The sequence below is a fragment of the Kogia breviceps genome, chromosome 19, assembly GCF_026419965.1.
Source record: "Kogia breviceps isolate mKogBre1 chromosome 19, mKogBre1 haplotype 1, whole genome shotgun sequence".
NCBI lineage: Eukaryota > Metazoa > Chordata > Mammalia > Artiodactyla > Physeteridae > Kogia > Kogia breviceps.
The window spans coordinates 7,855,268-7,877,232 of record NC_081328.1 but is presented as its reverse complement, the minus strand read 5'-3'; the positions used below and the strand labels follow the sequence as shown (position 1 = coordinate 7,877,232).

At 46.3% G+C, this 21,965-nt stretch overlaps 2 protein-coding genes across 4 annotated transcripts; both read right to left on the bottom strand.

The window, feature by feature from the left end:
- Positions 1-7,737: 7,737 nt before the first annotated feature.
- On the bottom strand, positions 7,738-15,633 carry KRBA2 (KRAB-A domain containing 2). 2 transcript variants are annotated; one of them, XM_067020884.1, is made up of 3 exons: positions 14,802-15,633; positions 12,496-13,006; positions 7,738-11,518 (listed from the first exon to the last, which is right to left on the bottom strand). In XM_067020884.1, exon 3 carries the CDS (start codon positions 11,495-11,497, stop codon positions 10,262-10,264), a length of 1,236 nt encoding a protein of 411 aa, XP_066876985.1. In that variant the 5' UTR covers positions 11,498-11,518; positions 12,496-13,006; positions 14,802-15,633; the 3' UTR covers positions 7,738-10,261. The 2 variants fall into 2 exon arrangements, with proteins under 2 accessions (XP_066876985.1, XP_066876986.1); XM_067020885.1 differs by lacking the exon at positions 12,496-13,006.
- RPL26 (ribosomal protein L26) lies at positions 13,212-21,870 on the bottom strand. 2 transcript variants are annotated; one of them, XM_067020886.1, is made up of 4 exons: positions 21,793-21,870; positions 20,813-20,985; positions 19,551-19,691; positions 13,212-13,310 (listed from the first exon to the last, which is right to left on the bottom strand). In XM_067020886.1, the coding sequence occupies exons 2-4, from the start codon at positions 20,978-20,980 to the stop codon at positions 13,227-13,229; spliced, it is 393 nt and encodes a 130-aa protein (XP_066876987.1). In that variant the 5' UTR covers positions 20,981-20,985; positions 21,793-21,870; the 3' UTR covers positions 13,212-13,226. The 2 variants fall into 2 exon arrangements, with proteins under 2 accessions (XP_066876987.1, XP_058903512.1); XM_059047529.2 differs by lacking the exon at positions 13,212-13,310 and adding an exon at positions 16,700-16,876.
- Positions 21,871-21,965: the final 95 nt, after the last annotated feature.

Below are 21,965 nucleotides of genomic sequence, written 5' to 3'. Positions count from 1 at the left end.
GGAGAAAACTCAAGGGTTATACTTCCTGCCTCCACAGAGCATTTGACAGAATCAGGTTGAGAACCCTTGCTGTACAGCAAGGAATGTCATTGAAGGATTCAACTACTGGGAAGGAAGAATTGTTCTCTGTGGGGAACCACCGTTTGAGGGTGAAGCTTGGTCAGTGGGATAGAAACTGTCCATGGTATTTGTGAGAATTCTGGCTCTGTGTCTGCTTATCCGCACAGGGCTTTGTCAGACACTACGTTCTATTGAATCCCTGAAATATACTTATGTACAGAGGGGAAAATGGCACAGGGGCTGGGGGCTTTCAGTCACCTTTTGGGGTCTGCAACCTGGGCAATGAAGACTGATTGCATGGGAATTCCCTGGTGGTCCAGTGGTTAGGACTCTGAGCTTTCACTGCTGGGGCCTGGGTTCAATCCCTGGTCGGGGAGTTAAGATTCCCCAAGCTGCATGATGCAGCCATGCTTGCATGGAATCCTGCTTCTGCGAGCCTAAGAGTTGCTACCCTGTATCCCCATGTTCACAGGTCCCCAGGCCTAAGGACTGGTCACAAGAAGGCAAAGCTGTCTGTCCTCTTGGTGGGACTCTGACAATTAAAAAAATTTGTGGTGGGGTGGAGACACCATTTCAGAGTTACAGAAAAGTTGCAAGAACAGTACAAAGAATTCCTTTATATTCTTCACCCATATTTCCCCAAATGTTAACATTACTACATTGCTTTGTATCTCTCCCTCCCTCCCTCCCTCTCTCTACACACATGCACACACACACACACACACACACACACACACACACACACTTATTTTTCTTTACCATTTAAGTTGCAGACATGATGGCCCTTTCCCTCCCAATACTTCAGTGTGTATTTCCTAAAAACAAGGACATTCTCTTCCATAACCACAGCACAAGTCTCAATATCAGGAAATGAACATTGATATAATAATACAACATCAGATTTTGCCAATTGTCCCAGTGATGTCCACAGAAAAGAAAGTCCTGGATCATGCACTGAATTCATTTGCCATGTCTCTTTCGCCTACTTTAACTGCAACAGTTTCTCAGTCTTTCTTTGTGTTCCTAACATTGACCAGTTATTTTGTAGGATGCCCCTCCATCTGGGTTGGTTTCATGTTTCTTGATAGTTACATTTGGGTGATGCATTTCTGGTAGAAACATCAGAGAAATGTCGTTGTGTTCTTCTCAGTGCATCATATCAGGAGGCACCAGTAGTCGTATGCTCATTTGATCACTGCATTAAGGTGGTATCTGCCAGGTTTTTCTACTGAGGATCTTACCGAGTCTATTTCCCCTGTAAGAAGTCCTCTGATGCAAAGTAGGCAGAATGGAGAATGTTCACTGGTGAACTGCAAACAGTCCTTCAAAACTCAGCTTAAGTGACCTTTCTGTGGATCCCTTGTGAATCTTTGCTTTGTGCCCTATTTCAGCATTTAGCACTCTCTATCACGACCAATGACTTGAGAGTAAACCAGCAGGACGCCTGGCACATGGCTGGTGTTTATAAATGTCGAATGGATGGATGAAAGAGATAGGCTAGAGAAGGGGGTGGGTGAGGAGAGATGGAAGAGGGAAAGCCAAGACTGATAGATTTCAAGGAGGCTCTCTCCCTGGTACAGAGAATACCTGCATCTGGAGATGTGGAAGGGTGGCAGCTGCCAGGTGTCAGGACTGGCTCCCTCCACTCCACTGAGGGCAGACACAGTGTTTCAGGGTTATTACTGGTGATGTGGGTTAAGTGTTGAGGCAAGATCCTAGGGGTCCCTGCAATTAAGGCAGCCATTTCCAGGATTTCTGTCACTGCATCAGGAGAAAGGCATAGGGAAAGGGGACGTCCTCCAAAGGAGAACAAAGAGGGGGGGCAAACACCTGGTCACTGCATGACCCACCTGTGCAAAACCCAAGGAGGAAAGGCTGATAAGACCTCATCTGCTAGTCATGTCAAGGGAAGTGTCTAAAAGTGAAAAGAAATCCTAGACCGGCAGAGAAGTTATTCTGAACAAGGAGCTACTCGACAGAAAGGATGTACCAGTTCAAATTAAATAGAACAGGAAGATTCTACAAAGGAGACTTGGGGAAGCAAAAGACAAAATGTCAGGACCAAATTTCAAACGGAAAAAGAGAAAATATAATTAGATCTAAACAAAAAAATACATATATTTAATCAATTATAAATAAGAAAAGTAGACATAAGGTAAATATGTCTGTAAAAGGTAAAGCCTCATATTAAAGCGGAAAGCCAACCGCCTCAGGAAGCTCAGATTTCCTGTCCACTTTGTTTGCTAGGAAAACAGAGCAGAGCAGACCATCTGGGGTAATTAATTCTGGGGTAAAAATGTCAGAGCCTGGGTAAACAAAGATTAGTGCCAAGATAACAATGATAAGGTGGAACCAGGAACCAAAAATAGAAACCAAGTTTCAATAATTCAAAGGAATAGAATTTTGGATAAAATTCAGAAGAAGATTCCAGAGACAAAGTTATTCTGCCATTGGCTAACTTGTGAACAACAGGGGGTTCTTACTCTTTTATATTTCAAAGTAACTCAGGTTTCAAATCAATTTCTGGAAAATTTCTCCAAAACAAAAGGAAAGATGTGTAAATCACGTATTTAAAAATGGCTCCCCTCCCCACCAAAATGTTTCCCCTTAAAATTCTACGGATACAACCCAAAGCCACCAAATCTGAAAAGGTTAAAATAACCAGGCAGAGGTAACTGGCCCACACAGTGTTGAAGCTCACCTTGGCAAACCATGCTTTACATGGTCTGTTGCACAAACGTCCAGAAAGCACGCAGAATAATTTGGAAGCAAGAGTTCAAGTCTGAGCTTCTCAGACGCCTCCCCCTTCCTGTCTCAGAGCTAACTAATGACATTCCAATGTGTAGACTCAAAAAACTACCGGGAATAGAATCTCAGAAATATCAAAAGAAATGTTTTTTCTTCCCCTACAGCTGCAAAAAAGCAGATTCTATTCCACAATATTAGGCTAGTTTTGATAGTTGTAAGTGGAACATTCACTAAAGCATCCATCTCTGCGTCTCCCATCTTCTCTCAAAATATCTGCAAACTATATATCTGAAAAGGGGTTAATATTCAAAATATTTAAGGAACTCCTTCAACTCAAAAGCAAAAAAACAAATAGACCAATTAAAGAATAGGCAAAGGGGAACTTCCCTGGCAGTCCAGTGGTTAAGACTCTGCGTTCCCACTGCAGGGGGCACAGGTTTGATCCCTGGTTGGGGAACTAAGATCCCGCATGCCACACAGCAGATATCACCTCACACCTGTTAGGAATGGTATTACTAAAAACAAACAAAAGCTAAGTAAGTGTTGGCAAGGATGTGGAGAAACTGGAACTCTGGTACAGTGTTGGTGGGAATGTAAAATGATGCAGCTGCTATTAAAACAGCACGGAGGTCCCTCAGAAAATTAAAAATAGAAATCGAAAAAACATAATCCAGCAACCCCACTTCTGCATATTTATCCAAAAGAATTGAAATCAGGATCTATATTTGCACGTTCATGTTTGCTGCAGCATTATTCACAATAGCCAAGATGTGGGAACAAATCTAAATATTTACTGACAGATGAATGGATAAAGAAAATGTGGGGCTTCCCTGGTGGCGCAGTGGTTGAGAGTCCGCCTGCCGATGCAGAGGACGCGGGTTCGTGCCCCGGTCCGGGAGGATCCCACATGCCGCGGAGCGGCTGGGCCCGTGAGCCGTGGCCGCTGCGCCTGCGCGTCCGGAGCCTGTGCTCCGCAACGCGAGAGGCCACAGAGGTTAGAGGCCCGCGTACCGCAAAAAAAAAAAAAAAAAAAAAAAAGAAAGAAAATGTGGTATACATATAATGGAAGTTTATTCAGGCTTAAAAAAGAAAAAAATCCTGCTATATGTGACAACGTGAGTGAACCTTGAGCACACTATGCTAAATCAAATAAGCCAGTCACTGTGAGTATTTTAAAAAATAGTCAAACACATAGACACCGAGACTGAATGGTGGTTGCCAGGGGCTGGGGGAAGGGGGAAATGGGGAGTTGCTATTCAAGGGGGTATGAAGTTTCAGCTATGGAAGATGATTAAATCCTAGAGATCTGCTATAGAACACTCTCCCTATAGTCAACAATACACTTCAAGTTTGTTAAGGGGGGTAGATCTCATGTGACGTGTTCTGACCACAGCAGCAGTGTGTTTGAAAACCAGAGTTGCTCCGTCCACTGCACTCCTGAACCACCCCGGGGGCAGTTGGAGAACCGAGGTGCATTCAACCTTGAAGGGCTGAGTGTGTCCTGACCCAGGGCTCCAGGACGGGCCTGTGGCTTGGAATGTGGCTGGACGTGTGAATAGGCAGAGGGCACTGAACCTTGTAGCGGTGGCAGAAGCTAGGAGGGAGGACCCAGTCCAGCAGGGACTCGAATAGGACTTGCCCACGTTGGATGCTTTCCTGCCTCCAAATCTCTTTTTTTTTGGAGGAAAGGACTTGCCTTAGTTTGGCTGGTCATCCTGGGTAGAGACGGAGCTCTGTGCAAGCTCCCTAAACTGGAGGGAAAACAAGCCCCCCCCCCCCATGCCCATCCTCTCTCACACACCTTATCACAATTGGCATTATTATTATCATCATCCCCATTTTACAGGCGAGCTTTGAGCTCAGGGGATTTGTTCAAGGTTACGTATCAAGTTTACAGGATTGAGCCTGTGGGAAAAAAATGCTGCAGGATCCTCACTTCACTGCTAAGTCAAATCATCTTTAGCCCATTCTCCATTTACTTTTCCTAGTAAAATTGACTTCCTTAGGCTACATAACAGAATCCCAGAGATTGGCTTTAAAAAATGTTAAGTCTTCATAATTGATAAAAGGAGCCTCAGAAAGATATGGCAACACTCCCTCTCTCCTGCAGACGATGTGGAGGGAGAGACACTGTTCTGCATTTTAAAATTAAGCCAAGGGGAATTCGCTGGCGGTACAGTGGTTAGGACTCCGCCAAAACAAACAAAACAAAGCCAAATAATCTAGTTGGACAAGGTATTAAATTAAGATCGTTCTCAAGAATTGATATTGGAGACTTGTATGAATGTTTGTAACTGGTAACTCATTTCTTGTTTTCTGTTAAAATAAATATGCCCTTGTAAGTATCATTTAAACGGGAGGGTTTTTGTAAGTCTTCTAAGACTTTGGAAATTGTTGCCATACCTCATAAAAACTACCTCTGAAAAAACTGTCATCCTGGGGGCTTCCCGGGGGCTTCCTGGGGGCTTCCCGGGGGCTTCCCGGGGGCTTCCTGGGGGCTTCCCGGGGGCTTCCCTGGTGGCGCAGTGGTTGGGAGTCCACCTGCCGATGCAGGAGACGCGGGTTCGTGCCCCGGTCCGGGAAGATCCCACATGCCGCGGAGCGGCTGGGCCCGTGAGCCGTGGCCGCTGCGCCTGCGCGTCCGGAGCCTGTGCTCCGCAACGGGAGAGGCCACGGCAGTGAGGGGCCCGGCTACCGACAAAAAAACCCCCAACAGTCATACTCATTGGCTCCTGCTATATGGGTTGAACGGTGTCACCCCAAAGATGAGTCCTAACCCCCATCTCCTGCCCTGTACCTGTGAATATGACCTTATTTGGAAGTGGGGTCTCTGCAGATGACCAAGTTAAAGTGAGGTCATTAAGGGTGGGCCCTAATCCACTATGTAAGGGGAGATTTGGACACAGAGACAGACACGCACAGAGGGAAGATGATGTGAAGACGTAGGGAGAATGTCGTCTACAAGCCAAGGAACACCTGAGGCCGCCAGAAGCTAAAAGACGGGCCTGGAACAGATTCTTCCTCACAGCACTCAGAAGGAACCAGCGCTGCTGACATCTTGGTCTCAGACTTATGACCTCCATAACAGTACCTTTTTGTGCCATTCAGCTGGTTACAGCAGCCCCAGGAAATGAAAACTGCTGTCCTGAATACAGTATAACCATTACTGGAGTTCCTTATCAGTCAGATATCTGTTAAAACAAGGCGGTATCACTAAACGTTTTTCTCCTCTCCCCCATGCATGGCAGAAAAAATAAAAACCCTCAAGTAACTTGAATCTGTTTCATATAAATGGACAGCCCTGATCTGATTACAAGTTCAGTGCGCTTCCATCCCACCACAGCTGCACCAGGGCGCAGCTACCTGTTTGTTTTTCTTCTGCAGTTAACCTCTGCTCTTTCCTTTTGGCTGCTCTTCTCATTAATTTGTAAGTGCTTTAAAGAATTAGGTTCTGTGGACAAAGAATGTCGCCTGCAATTATCAGTAAACAAAGGATGTTGTGACCATCAAGTCATGAGCCCCTGCAGCCGCCCACGACTGTGTACCCTGAGGAGATTCAGGATGCAGAAAAACAGGATACTGGTCCCTAGTTAAGATGCATATCAAAGGGATAATTTCAATAAGCCCAGACTCTTGCATGTATCTTCCCATACATAGAAAAGTACTAAATTCATGAACTTGAGATGTCTGTTTTTTAAAAAAAAATTAATAATCTTTTGATGTTCGATTACCTGTTTTGGGTTTTTTTTTTGTTTTTTGCAAAAACTGCTATATATCCTGGCTCCTCCCTTACCTCTTTGGACCAGTTCCTCAGAGCTATCTGAGAAACTGTATTCCCGGCTTAAGTCCTCAAAGTCCTTAAACCATAATTCTCAAAGTTTAGGTTATGCATTTTTTTTTCAGTTGACAGTCCCTTATGTCTGTTTTAGATGTTGCAAATATTTCCTTCCAGCCTGTCATTTACCTTTTTCTCACTTTTTTAAAGGTAGTATTTTTCATAGATATTTAAAATTTTTATGTAGCCTAGTAACCTTTTCTTTTATGGCTTTCTCCATTCCAAGATCCCCCAAATCTCCTTTTCACCCAATATTTTTTAGTTTTGTTTTTTATATTTAGGGATCAGACTTCATTTTTTCCAGTTGGATAGCTATATGATCCAGCACCATTATTTTTTAAAATTGAGGTATAACTGACCAGCACCATTAACTGAATAATACAACCCCTCCCAGTTGTGAAATGCCCCTTTTATCATAAATAAGAGGCATGGGTCTGTTTCTGGCCTTTATTCACATTCTGACTTCATTTGCTTTCTTTAGCAACAGGCCACAGAAATGCATATGCAAAAATACTGGAATGGCCCAGATGGTGGCCAAGTATAGAACGCAGGCCTGCCTCCTGGGGGTTACCACTTGGTCCTTGCTGCCCTGCAAAAATGTGGGGGGCCAGATCTTCCAAGTTCTCAAGAGGTACTGGACATCCAGATTTTTTTTTTTTTTTTTTTTTTGTGGTACACGGGCCTCTCACTATTGTGGCCTCTCCCGTTGCGGAGCGCAGGCTCAGCAGCCATGGTTCACGGACCCAGCCGGTGGGATCTTCCCGGACCGGGGAACGAACCCGTGTCCCCTGCATCAGCAGGCGGGCTCTCAACCGCTGCGCCACCAGGGAAGCCCCATCCAGATTTTTATATGAAATCTTGTTTTGAAAGTGATGGCAATTAATTTTTTTACATTTAAAAAACATTAGGTGGACAAAATATATTGGCAAATTGAACGCAGTCAGTTCTGATCCAGATGCTGAAATGTGTTATTGCAGAGTAAGGCTGGACTGGGTCTAGATGTCCCCTCCAGCTCTCTCCACTGCCAACCCTAAGGAGGAAAGGAGGAAGACTGATGCAGCAGCTCCGGAAGCCTAGTTTATTTGTGGCCACCCCCCCGGGGAAAGGTAGGAGTGTCCTGCCTGATTTCACCTCTCACCCACACGAGTTGATGACGCCGTTCCTGGTTTGCTCTGCAACCAGGAAGTCAGCATGCGGGGAGGGCTGGCAACGTCCGTCGAGTTGGGCGTCCAAGGCCCTGCTAGCCTGAGTGATACAGAAAGGATGGAACGTGAGGTGCTGGCCAAGGACAGAGCAAGACTCTGGTCCCCCCAAACAAACTGGAAAGTGTTATCATCTCCTTTCTAATAATAACGCAGCCTTCCTGGATATCCAGCTAAACACTGTTTACTCAGCAAAGGAATGGCAAGGGACAGAGATCTGCAACTCTCACAAGGAGGATAAGATCTGCTGATAGCCAAGGACAACTCACATCTAGAACTTCACATGCGTTTATCATCTCACTGTCTTTCACAATGACCCCATGAGGTAGGCGGCATCAGGACTGTTCTTGCCTCTTTCAGAAGAGGAAACCAGCGCCAGGGGCAATCAGAGTGGCTTTGAGATGCAGGAAGAATGAATGGGAGAGTAAGAGACTGCAGGCCCCTTCTCCTCCCCAGTGTCCACCTCTGAAGAAGCATTCGTTCACTCAGCACATCCTTACTGAACACCTCCGATGCGCTATGTACTCTTCCAGGCCTTGAGAATACCGCAGTGCACAGATCCTGGGCATTACTCTTCCCTTTACTCTGAACTATGGCCCAGACTGGCCTTTGCTCTATTCTTCTCAGGTTGGAGCAGTGACCTCAGGCCAAGTTTTGTATTTTGCTCTGGAGCCCTTAGTTGTTTCCCTGCTACTAGTCACTTCCTGGAATGCACTGACCCTTTCCAGGAATACATGTTGTGCTGTGCCTGAGGCATAGAAAACTGGCAGACTCACCCAAACTCCAGCCATGCCTTAATTTTGACCTATTTTAAAAATATGTTTCAGACACATCACACAGTAATTCCTGTGGTGGGCATGGTACATCGGGTATCTCTTTTTTTCTTAAAATTTATGTATATATTTATCCATTTACTTATTTTTGGCTATGTTGGTTCTTCGTTGCTGCACATGGGCTTTCTCTAGTTGTGGGGTGAGCAGGGGGTACTGTTTGTTGCGCTGCGCGGGCCTCTCACTGTGGTGGCTTGAACCGTTGCGGAGCACGGGCTCCAGGCGCGCGGGCCTCCGTACTTGTGGCTCACGGACTCCAGAGTGCAGGCTTAGCAGTTCTGGCACACGGGCTTAGTTGCTCCACGGCATGGGGGGAGCCTCCCGGACCAGGGCTCGAACCCGTGTCCCCCGTATTGGCAGGCGGATTCCTAACCTCTGCGCCACTGGGGAAGCCCCCATCAGGTTTCTCTTGAAGCAGGAAACTTGATTGCCTGGTGGGGCAGGCAATCTCTGGGGCATGTTAGATGAACCTCTTTTCTTCTCGTTGTTTGTCCTTCACCTACATCTTTTTCTCTGATGCCCCCATCTTTTGGGTTATGTGTTTAGAAGCAGGAACAGGCACTGGATATATGTAGGGCAGTCCCACCAGCTCTACAGGCTTCAGACCCCATCAGTTCATGTTCTGCAGGCAAACATACTCTTCCACTGACTGTAGTTGGTAGAACTGCAGCCCCCCAAAAAGATACGTCCAAGTCCAAACCCCTAGCACCCGTGAATGTGACCTTACTTGGAAAAAGGGTCTTCACAGATGAAATTAAGGATCTTGAGGGACTTCCCTGGTGGCAAAGTGGTTAAGAATCCGCCTGCCAATGCAGGGGACACAGGTTCGAGCCCTGGCCCGGGAAGATCCCACGTGCCGTGGAGCAACTAAGCCTGTGCGCCACAACTACTGAGCCCGTGTGCCACAACTACTGAAGCCCACAGACCTAGAGACCGTGCTCTGCAACAACAGAAGCCACAGCAAGAAGCCCGCACACTGCAACGAAGAGTAGCCCCCGCTCGCCGCAACTAGAGAAAGCCCACTCTGCAGCAACGAAGATCCAATGCAGCCAAAAGTAAATAAATTAACTGAAAAAAAAAAGGATCTTGAGATGAGATCATCCTCAATTAGGATGGGCCCTAATTCCAACGACATAGATTTGGTGTCCAACAGTGTCCTTGTAACAGACAGAAAAGGAGCGCACAGAGGGGAGAAGGCCACATGAAGACCCACGTGCAGACGAGGCAGAGACCGGATCTGTGCTACTCTAAGCCAAGGGATGCAAGGACTGCCGGCAGCCACCAAAGGAGAAAGGCATGGAATGGATTCTCCCTCAGAGCCTCCAGAAGGGATGAACCCTGCCAACACCTTGATTTCAGACCTCTAGCCTCCAGAACTAAGGGAGAAGAAAGTGCTGTTGTTTTAAGCCTCCACATTTGTGGTAATTTTTTATGGCAGCCCGAGATCAGAGACCCAAGTTGCTTTCCCCCTGTGAGCCAGGACTACCACGGACAGCTTTCCTGAGAGTGTGGCCTTCATTCCTTTCATCTGGGGCCTTGGCAACAGCTCCCAGGTGGCTACACGGTGCTCAGAGGCAGGAGTCTGTTCACCAGCAGAAGAGACCTGGGGCCCCTTGGGAGGTGCTGGGCCCTGCAGCTTTGGGAGGAGTGGGATTGACGTCCTCGTCCATGTCAGATGGGTCTGCTCCGGCCTCAGCTCTTTCTTCCTGCCTGATCCAAAGGCTGCTTTCTAGTTGTTCTTCAGCAATTTCTAGTTCTTCTTCTGTCTGTAAAACAGCCACGGTTTCCCGGGGTAAGTGTGAGGAATAGAGTCCGAATTTGGCTTTACAACCAAACATCGCCTCATATGGACTCTGCTGCAAGGAAACATCAAAGGCCTGATTCCTCACCATCTGCATGAATCGCAGGCCTTCGGCCCAGTGATGTGAATGGTTACCCTGCATCCAGGCACTTAGCATGCTCTTGACGTCACGGCTGGCTCGCTCCAGGGAGCCCTGGCCTTGGCCAGGGTGGTACTTACCAGGGCCAATCTTTAGGTCTGGCCACACCTCATTGAGCTCACTGACAACCTGGTTTGTGAACTCCAAGCCACTGTCAGATTCTAACGTCGTAGGTGTACCAAGAATTGTGAAAATATCCAACAGGACAGCGACCACCTCATGGGCCTGTTTGGCTTTTAATGGCCGCAAAATAATAAACTTGGTCAAGTGGTCCTGGTAATATAAAATAAACTTGAACTCACCGTCAGCATTTGACTGCATGTCAAGGATTTCAACTTGGCATATGGAGTCAATGTCCTTACATGGCATGGGCTTGGGTGCGAGGCCTCTCTTGGATACTAGGTTCTTCTGGTGGCACTGTTTACAAAGAGTCAGATATAAGACAATGACTTCTTTGGTGACATTCCCATATTTTCCTTGCAGCTCCTTGAGCATGCGTGTCCGCCCGCCATGGCCAATATTGAGATGTGTGTCATGAAGAATATCAAACAGCTCTTCCTTGTGTACGTAATACCGTATTCGATCTCGTTCTCCATGAGCAGCCTCTATTAGTTTCTCTGTGCCTTGTACAGAGATCACGTCATATTTTGCTGCCCGGCGATAATCACGTGATGACTTCCTCCCCTTCTCCTTAGCTTCTTTCACTTCCTTTATTGTTTGAAAGTACTTTTCTTTGGAAAACACCTTGCTGTTGTAACTTTTGCTTTCCACTAACTTTGTCACGCTGATGAGAAACTTTTCTCTCATGTTACTTATCTCCTTTTCCATTTCGCTTGAATTTGAAACACCAGGGGGATCATTTCCAGCTCTCTGTGGCATCATGGAGAACTGTTAAGAAGGATCCTACGAAAGGTAGAAAGAAACAGTACAAGGTTAAATTTGCTGATATTCCATCTGGAAGACTTTTGCTCCAAAGTTCCTCATTAACTCTTTCATCCGATTTTTGAACATAAAGAAGAAAGATCACTAAAGTAATTGTGTAAAGCAGTAACAGAATAAAGATAACTAGAGGGACTTTCCTGGTGGCACCGTGGTTAAGACTCCACGCTCCCAATGAAGGGGCCCCGGGTTCAATCCCTGTTCAGAGAACTAGATCCCACATGTATGCTGCAACTAAGAGCTCACATGACACAACTAAGGAGCCCCCCTGCTGCAACTAAGATCAGGCACAACCAAATAAATAAACAAACAAAGAATAAAGATAACTAGAGGGCCCACTGGGCCCATTCATAACCGGAGAATGTCAACAGAATTTTAAATCAGCAAGATATATATACAAATATGTAGTAATTTTTGACTTTAGACAAAGTAATTAATAAAACTGTTAGCTCAAACAGTGAAACCTATTAACTTGTCTTTGCTAACTGAAGAGGACAAACGGAAATGCCTAAGGCAATAATAGGCTGATATCTCATCCTCCATTCCTTTTAAAATAATATAAATGGGAGAATGTTGCTAGAAGGAACCCACATAACAATAGTAAATTGTGAACTTGAAGTTAGCACCAGAGAGAGCTTTTTAGCTTTCCCACAATCAACTTAATTTCTTGTGGCTGAAGAGTCTGTCTTCATTTTAGGAGACTCAAGGAGAACGCGGTGGGATTTTTTTGGGTTTTTTTTGGCCGTACCACGTGGCTTGCGGCAGGGTTGGGCGGGGAGGGCGGGGGGATCTTAGTTCCCCGATCAGGGATCGAACCCGGATCCCCTGCAGTGGAAGCGTGGAGTCCTAACCACAGGAGGGCCAGGGAATTCCTGGGATATTTTTAAATGGTTTTCCCCATCGATTGTACACAGGATTAGTAACTGAAGACAAGTCCTTACGCTGAGGGACTGGCTTCTTGCAACTATCCAGCATTGTGCCCCTGCTGCAATCCTTCTGAGAGGCCTCTTGACACTTCCAATCTTTAGTCACATCCTCAAATGTCACTGCCTCCTGAAATGACGCCGGCTGCTGCCACAAGGACGCTTCTGTCTCGGGTCCTGGGCTAAGGAGTAGCTGTAGCAGGACTAGGAAAGAGACAGTGGAGGTGCTGGGAACAAAGGCGTGCCCACATGCACGACTGAATGTCAGTCATGTGAGTATTACACAAAGAAAAGATAACAGAGGGAGAGGAAAGGTCTCATATCCAGCAAGATGAGTCCAGCTATGTGGGTGAGGGAGAGGGGTTTTGTCCTCCTGGGAGGTCTGTAGGCCTGACCTGTTTTGACACTGCCTGAGCTGAAGCCCACATTATTTCCAGAACAAAGCAGAGAGTCCAAGAGAACTTGAGCACTCCAAGGCCGGGAGACACTTTCAGGTACAGGCTTGATGGTTCTGAAGAGGCAGCAGGGCCTGTTTCCAGAAATGAAAAGATTACATCTAGGGACACAGAGATATGTCAGGAGATTATCATGCCAAAGAGATACCCCAAATGGAGTCCACACTCCACCGAGATTGGAGAATTCCTCCGGAAGAGAACTTGATACTCAGGTGTCTAAACTGAGGTTCGTTAGTTGGAACAACTCTGGAACACAGGATGGTGATGAGGCCAGGGGAAGAGTTCATGTGATGATCACAGGAACTCCAATAATCTTAGGAAAACAAGATCCCCAAGATGCCAGCCGTTAGATGAAGAGCTGAGGGGTAGGGCAGAATCCTGAGAAGCAGAGAAAGATAGAAACATTTTTTTAAAAATATTTATTTGTTTGGCCGTGCTGGGTCTTAGTTGTGGCACATGGGATCTTGGTTGTGGCATGCATGTGGGATTTAGTTCCCTGACCAGCGATGGTAGCCGGGCCCCCTGCATTGGGAGCGTGGAGACTTAACCACTGGACCACCAGGGAAGTTCCGATGGAAACAATTAAAAGCTCTGAGCAAGAGTCTCAGTTAAGCTGAGCCTGCTTCCAGATCCTGAATGTCCTCCACTAAAAAGGCTTCGAATTCCCTCCACTGGCATCACTGGTTAACCATGGAACATTCCTGATTCTAAAGACACTACTGACTATAAAACCACTGACATAATGACAATTTTCTTTTGAGAGGAAAAACTGAGGCCCTATATTAAATGAACATATCCAGATTTTTTTTTTTTTTTTGCCACGCTGTGCGGCATGCGGAATCTTAGTTCCCCAACCAGGGACTGAACCTGTGCCCCTTGCAGTGGAAGTATAGAGTCTTAACCACTGAACCGCCAGGGAATTGCCCACACATCCAGGTTTTTTAAAGGTGAAAAATATGCATTTCAGAATCGAAGAAACAGAATGTTTATAATATGCTCTTTAAGCCTGAGCTCAAGACCCTCAGTGCAAACTGACATTTTTAAAGGCTCTGAGAAGTCCTGCAGTAAATAAACCAGTCTGTTTCATGCACCAGTCCCATATAATCATTGATACGAGGCTTTGTTTCCCAAAGAATATGTATTATCATCCCACAGTCCTTAGAAGAGACTTGAAACCACAAGCTATTCAATGGGATCCAGGAGAAGCACCTTCCAGACTCCTCACTGAAACCAGCATCTCTCAGAAATTGGCTGCACTGGCTGCCATTTGAGGCCCTTCAAGGAAATACACGGGAAGGAAAGGCCTCATCTCCATCTTATAAAAGAATGAAGAAAACATGCTGAAAATAGTTTATAATCAAAAGACGGAAAAATCTCAGTCTTTAATATGAGAAATGGTCCTTACCCGGTACCATGAAATTCTAAAGCACGGCCCTAGGGTCACATCTGGCTAATAGACATATGTTGGTTAGTCTAGCCAGTGTTTGTTTTTTAAAAATGGAATGGTTTACCTATATTTACAGACTGGGGAGTTCATATAAAAATCCAGATTTCTGGCTTTCATGAAAAATGGTACGATCCAGTCACACTGGGAGCTTTGCTACTTGGCAACAACTGGCTGGAGTGGAGAGGCAGCCACTCCCTTTAGATAGTCTACACTGTTCCGCACAGTCTTTAAGCCAGCTACTAACTATTCACCTTAGCTGCCCACCCCTGTAGTTACCTGAGTTTTCAACACGTGTTCTAAAGCAAAAGGAAACAAACGAGGCCCCAAAGAAAGATGGCCAACTTCCTGGTATGATCTGCGCTGGTGGGCTGATAAATGAGCTTGTTTAGAGAAAACTGGAAAGATCTTCCTTCCTCACCCACCTGCGAGTCTTTGCTTTGGCTGTCCCGGACCTGGAACAGGTTCTTCCAAACCACACCCAGCTCAAATCAGCATCCTTCCTGACGCACTCCAGCTGACTGCCATCTCTCCCGCCTCTGAACAGCCCGCACCACTCACTGGAGCGCTCTGCATTTTCAGTCGACTGGTTCAGGTGTACAAACCACCTAGAAGGCAGGGGCTGAGGCTTCTACCTCGCTGTATCCCCTCAGAGCGCAGACGAATACAGAGCTGAGACGAAAGATGTTCAAAGGGCATTTGTCAAACACTTGGCTTACAGGTATAGAAGAGAGGCACTGCAGAGGCATGGTAAGTCAATTTCTGACGCTATCATTTACTGTGTGAGTAGGCTGGGCAAAGTTACTGAGGCTTCATTTTCCGCAACTATAAAATGGGGAGAATACCACTCTCCATCACAACGAGGTGTTGGGAAGACTCGGTGATAATGCAGATAATGCACTTAGTGCAGTGTCCCCGCACCGTCCACAATGCAAACTCCCGATTATTCCCGAAAACCCGGTACGGGCATCAAGTCCTTTGTGGCGTCCTGAGTTCCGCGGTCTCGGCACCACCGCGCCAGGCTCCACGCGGGTTCCGCCTGCTAGTCGGGCCCGCCCACTCCTCCAAGGGCGGCCAACTCCGGGGGAGGAGTGAAATGAATGAGCCAGGCCAGCGGGAAGAGAGGCCGATCCGCGTGGGTTTGCAGGACAGGGAGGTCCGGAAGGGAAAAGGAATACGCCAGGGCCGCAGGGTCGGGAGCCCGCCCCACCCACGGCTGCGTCCGCCAGCGCCGCCCGGTCCCCTCCCGCCCGCGTGGGCCCGCGGCGGCGGAGGCCGGCCGTGCCGGCCGGAAGCGGCTCCGCGCCGGCCGGAAGCCCCGCCCCTCCTGAGGGGCCGTCCGGAGACGGCGCGTCGGGAAGGAATCTTACTCCTTTTCTCGGTTACGAAGCCTGTGTTCCGGGGTCCTGCCCAGCCTGCAGCGTGCTCGGCGGAAGCTGCGGTGAGTGAGGTCACTGAGGTGATAGCTGTCGCCGGCCCAGGTGCGACCTTGGCTAAGTCAGCCACTAACTCAGGTCTCCGGCGACGGCAGAATTGGTCACCTATTTCCCCATGTTGTCGTAAAGGCTCCAAGATGAGTAAGTGCTCGCCTCCAGCCTGGAAAGTAAACCCCATTCATTGTCCTACACGTTTAAATGCTTAAGTCTGAAGTGAGGAAGGCGTTGCCAACAATTACTCTGTGCACGGTATCGCTTAAACCTCTAGGAGAAACTACATTTTAGGTCAGCACTTTTTGCTTCAGATTTTAAGCTAAAGATTCATTTTGGTCTAACAGCACTCACACAGCATCAGTGCAGAAAACAAGGTGGTAAAGGGGGTCCTTGGGTATTCAGCTTTACCCCAAAGTGCCGCTGCCTGCTGTAAAAGAAAATCACTATTTTATTAGTCCCGATTTCGGAATATTGTTAGAAAGCATTTCAATCACTGAAGAACGGATGCTTGGGACTTCCCTGGTCGCGCAGTGGTTAAGAATCCGCCTGCCAGTGCAGGTGACACGGGTTCGAGCTCTGGTCCTGGCAGATCCCACATGCTGTGGAGCAGCTAAGCCTGTGGTCTAGAGCCCGTGCTCCCCAACAAGAGAAGCCACCGCAGTGAGAAGCCCAAGCGCAGCAACGAAGACCCAACGCAGCTAAAAATAAATACTTTTTTTAAAAAGAACTGATGCTCAAAGTTGGTTAAAAAACCAACACTCTCTAAACAGTACTTTTCATTACTGGAATCAAGCCGTCTGCCCCTAGATTCTAGAGTTAACATCACCTGAACTTTCCTGAAAACTGACCCACCGAAATCTAGTCAGCGTCTCAAAGCACCACACATAAACAAAGACTCTTCATTTTAACAGTTTTTAATGAAAGTTGTATACAAGATTACTTCATTCCTGCATCTTCTCAATTGTTTCTTCCTTATATTTGCCCTTTTCCTTTCCTACTTGGCGAGATTTGGCTTTACGTTCGAGGATCTTTTTGCGGTCTTTGTCCAGTTTTAGTCTGGTGATAACCACCTGCAGACAAATAAGAAAAAAATGCTCCTGAGCTTTCAACAGTTACCAACACAGAACTCACGGGAAGGCCCAGCGCTCAGTGCCATTCCCCACACCTGTGCGAGTGGATGCCTACACACTCTGAAGTGCTAGAAATGATTCTTTACCCCCAAACCTGGCTTAAATGTTCACTAAAGCTCAGCCAACCAGCCAACAAAGGAGAAGGCAATGTGGCACTGGTGGTTCTTCTCACGTCCTCTTCTGTGCTTTATTAGAAAATCAGCTTTTTCTACTGCAAAACGTTTCAACTATGCCACTCCTCTCATCTCAGTTTTATAAGCTAACAAAGTCATACACATTTTTGTTTTTATTGTAACGTTAGTACCACAAGGTTGGAAATTAAATGTAGCCTTCACACATGCTTCAACCTGCAAAACCTTTAGTGAAGTCATAGAACAGACCTTATCTCAACAGAATTGTCACTAAAGACACCCAGATTATGATAAATTTTAGTCTTAGGAAGGAAGGTGAGGGAAGGCAAAGACAGCACTGAAGGTCTGGAAACATAGCATCGCGACCAAAAGACAATGTCCACCGCCATGGAGGTTATATCTAATATGAGATGGAATGCTGGAGGACAGGGGCTAAATCATAATCGAGATCAGGCAAAGCCTCACGGAAAGGTCTATATTTGAACAGAGACCTGATAAGAGGGGTAGAGTATTCCAAGCAGAACAGCAAGCACAAAAGTCCAGAGGCAGAAGAACTTCTAAGTTTAACAGGTGTGTTTCTCAAATTTAAGTGTGTCTGGAGGGCTTGTTAAAAGAGACCCCAGGTCCCACCCCCAAATTCTGCTTCAGTAGACCTGGGAACAGAGTGGACAATTCTATGAAGTTGCCAGGTGATGCTGCCAACCAGCAGACACACTGAGTAGCATGGCTGTAGGAACAGTAAAGAGGCCAGTGGACTAGAACACGGAGAGTGGGATAAGGTGACATCAAGAGGTAGCTGGTGATGGGACTTCCCTGGTGGCGCAGTGGTTAAAAATCCGCCTGCCAATGTAGGGGACACGGGTTCGAGCCCCTGGTCGGGGAAGATCCCACATGCAGTGGAGCAACTAAGCCCGTGCGCCACAACTACTGAGCCTGCGCTCTAGAGCCCACGAGCCACAACTGAGCCCACGTGCTGAAGCTACTGAAGCCCGTGTGTCTAGAGCCCGTGCTCTGCAGCAAGAGAAGCCACCGCGACGAGAAGCCTGCGCACTGCAAACAAGAGTAGCCCCCCCACTCGCCGCAACTAGAGAAAGCCTGTGCGCTGCAAGGAAGACACGACGCAGCCAAAAATAAATAAATTAAAAAAAAAAAAAGTAGCTGGTGATCAGTCTTGTAGGCCACTCTGATGGTAACAATATTCTGGATACAACGTGACAGCAGTCAACAGGTTTTATCGACTGATGTGGGGTATATAATAATAATGACATTTTGGCCTGAGCCATTAGGACAAAGCTGCCACACACAGTGGCGGTAACAAACTGCAAGAGCATTCAAGGATAAAACCAGGAGTTTAAACATGTCAGGTTTGAGGGCTTCCCTAGTGGCGCAGTGGTTGAGAGTCCACCTGCCGATGCAGGGGATACGGGTTCGTGCCCCGGTCCGGGAAGATCCCACATGCCGCGGAGCAGCTGGGCCCGTGAGCCGTGGCCGCTGCGCCTGTGCATCCCAAGCCTGTGCTCCACAACGGGAGAGGCCAGACAGTGAGAGGCCCGCGTACCGCAAAAAACAAACAAACAAAAAACAAACAAACAAAAATGTCAGGTTTGAGATTGATTAGATATCTAAGTTGACATGCAAACTAGTCAACTGGATATTGAGGTTTGTCTGGAATAAGAGATGAAGATGAGCCATAAAGAGGGAGATAAACTGTGTCAAATGCTGCATTAAGTTCATAAAACACTAAGAATCGGTCACTGGATTGGTGACCTTGACAATGGCTGATCTAGTTGGGGGCAAAAATAAGACTGTAGTAAAGAATGGGAAAGTCTTCGCTCTTAAGAGATACACACTGAAGTAATTAGAGGTGAAGTGCCACGATGTTTGTAATCCACTAGTGGGTAGGGAAAAGGGCAAAGAAAATGGTAGTTGTGAATTCTAGGTGAAAGGTGTGCAACAGCTGTACTAGTCTTTCGATTTGCCTGTAGTCTGAAGATTAGATTTGTGGTGCCAACTCAAGATCTTAAAAAACGAACACCTCATGATTTGAATAGGCACCAAGCACATTTATTACCTTTATATTAAACATATTTTTTTAATGGAGAGAAATTAGACAGCAGTATTGGAGAATTCACATTAAAGTCTAGGACATGAGAATCAGACCAATATCTTCTGTTTTGGCTTAGATAGCACTATCTATGGGATCTAGACTCTGAGGTCCAGATTTTTTCCCTCTGCAAATGACTTAATACCTACTTTGCAGGGCTGTAAATGTGCCTTACTGTTTACTCAATTCTGTTTAATACACAGGGTATCAGCTCCATATCATCTAAAAATCACCCGATTTCCTAGATTTTAAGATCTGTTCATTTTTAGATTGATTGATCAGCTTACTAATAGCTTTTAAGGAAAAGGTACATTGAATACACATATAGAATAACTGAACATTTCCTTCTCCCCTCTCAAGCATTCTGAAAAACGCCCACCTTGCTGGGGTGAATGCCCACGTGGACAGTCGTGCCATTAGCCTTCTCCCGCTGCACTCGTTCAATGTAGATGACATACTTCTTCCTGTAAACCTGGACTACTTTGCCAATTTGCTGCCCTTTGTAGTGCCCTCGTACAACCTACATGCAAATTCAAAAATAAAAGATATATGTGGTTAAAAGAATATTAAACTTGAAAATCAGGAAACCTATGAATCAGGTAAACATCATTCACTTCATCAGATATACAGGATCTTCCAATTTTGAAAGACCTAATCATTAATGGACATGTGCCAATAATTCTCTCTGGCTTCAATTAACCTGGAAATAAACTATGCTCCATATAAAGCTACAGTGATGGACAGTGCATCCTACAACTGATGATCCACCAGCAGTGGTGGGCTTGTTAAAAGGTTAAAAACGAGGAACAAGCCCACCTTGGTTTTTTGTACCAAGGTGACAAGGAAACTGTCACTCCATCTCAAAGGGAATAGGCCATAAATATTAAATTCACAACCCATTAAAGGGCCCAACTAAGTGCCGAAGAGTGGGCAGCAGCTAATATTTAAGGGAACATGCCACTTCTTTCCCTGAGGTTAACTAACATCGTTCTGTACCCGGGAGTCCCAACGATCCTCAGCTTACCAAGGTGCTTCTGAACACGTTTCTTCCCAGTCGCAGAAAGCAGAGGAGACTGCCTCCGAAACCTACTGGCAATTTTAGCACCAGCAGAGGAGCGACAAATGGCTATTCATCTCATGAAATGCTGGTAACATGTAAGCTGCTTTAGAGACGGCTTGAATCTTAATCACTAGCTGCAAGTTACAGCTAAGAAACAATAGAAATTTTCACTTAAATAGATTTGACAAATTATTTACTGGTACTCTCAATCATATGAAACTACAGCTCAGGTGTAACTTACATATGGATTTTGACTCAGACACAGAATTGTTTACTGGTCCTCAAAAGCCTCTCCAATGCCCAAACATACCCAGAAAAAGATAACTCCAAACTAATATTCTGGTTCCAAACCCCCTTTCTTCTGTTTAATTACGCCTGCATCTGACGCTTGAGGCAACTGACTTTCACCAAAGTGTAAAGGTGAAGAAAGCTGCATACTTTTTGTTTAGTCCCCAGCTCAACTCCTTTTGCAATCCTGTTCTGGGAGCCAATGTCTCAAATGTATCATTCTCAGAATGCAATCCATCGTCTATGCCTAGTTTGCGGGATATTCGCCAAGATGACCTGAACACGGCACATACCTGAACTTCATCATCCTTCCGGATGGGCATGGATCGGACATTGTATTTCTGTCTCAGCTCTTTAGAAAGAGGGGAAGACATAATCTTCCTGCGAATGTGGGAAGGCGCATTGAAATGCCTTTTCCGGTTCTTGCTTCGGTCAGAAGTCACAAAGGGATTGAACTTCATTTCGGCTAAATAAAAAGTTAAAAGAGGTGCAAACCCTTAAATGACCAAATCTCACTCAGTTTACAAACAAGTAACTGCAACAATTTCATCTTGAAAGTTTGGAATGCTCACAAAAGCTGTCACACTCTTTAACTTCATCAAAAACTGCTTGTAGTGAATTGCTTTACTAGGATGTTTTCTGTATTTGCTTATGGAACAGAAGAATGTTCCATTACCAACACACCTGTTGTAGTTAAACTTTTTGTTTACACTCTCAAACTGCATAACTACTGCGTGAGGAAGCTAAAACAGGACTTCTATTTCCGCTGAATTAGGGCAAAGCAGACTGACAATTCAAACATCACATCACGTTTTAGAAAGACCAACCAACGTTAATCTACGAACTTGAGCGTGAACATATTTAGCCCCATACCAAATGAATGAAATCAGGCCCTCATCCGGAACCTGGAAAATGCACATAACTCGGGTCCAAAAAGCCTTCCAATGGGCGAGCGCCGTCTGAAAGTTCCGTAGGTTTACCAAGAAGCTATCTCGAGACCATTCCTTAGGAAACTACACTGCCCAGACTAGACTCAATCACCATAGGCTTCCTCTCCTTCAGCTCCCGTTTCCAAGTCCCCAAGTCCTCTTTCCTCCTCCCTTCCCCACCCCGGCGGTCCTTGAGCTAGGAGAAAGACAGGTCGAGACCATCCTGGCCCCACTTCCAGGCTGCTACTCGGCCACCGGAACAGTATCGGGGCCGCCGGGGTCGGGATACACCGTGCCCGTGAACGGATGGCTACGGATTATACGCGTTACCCCCGTAAACTCACCCGTTGGCACTTCAGCGATGGCCACAAAAGGGAAGAGATCCACACACAGCTTCCGGTTTTGTAAGTTTCTGAGAGGTCTCGCGAGACCGATGTTTCTTGGAGCGAGAGAGGCGCAATGTTTGAACGCGGAGGGAAAACTGGGAAAGAAATTGATAACTAGCGTCATCTCGTGG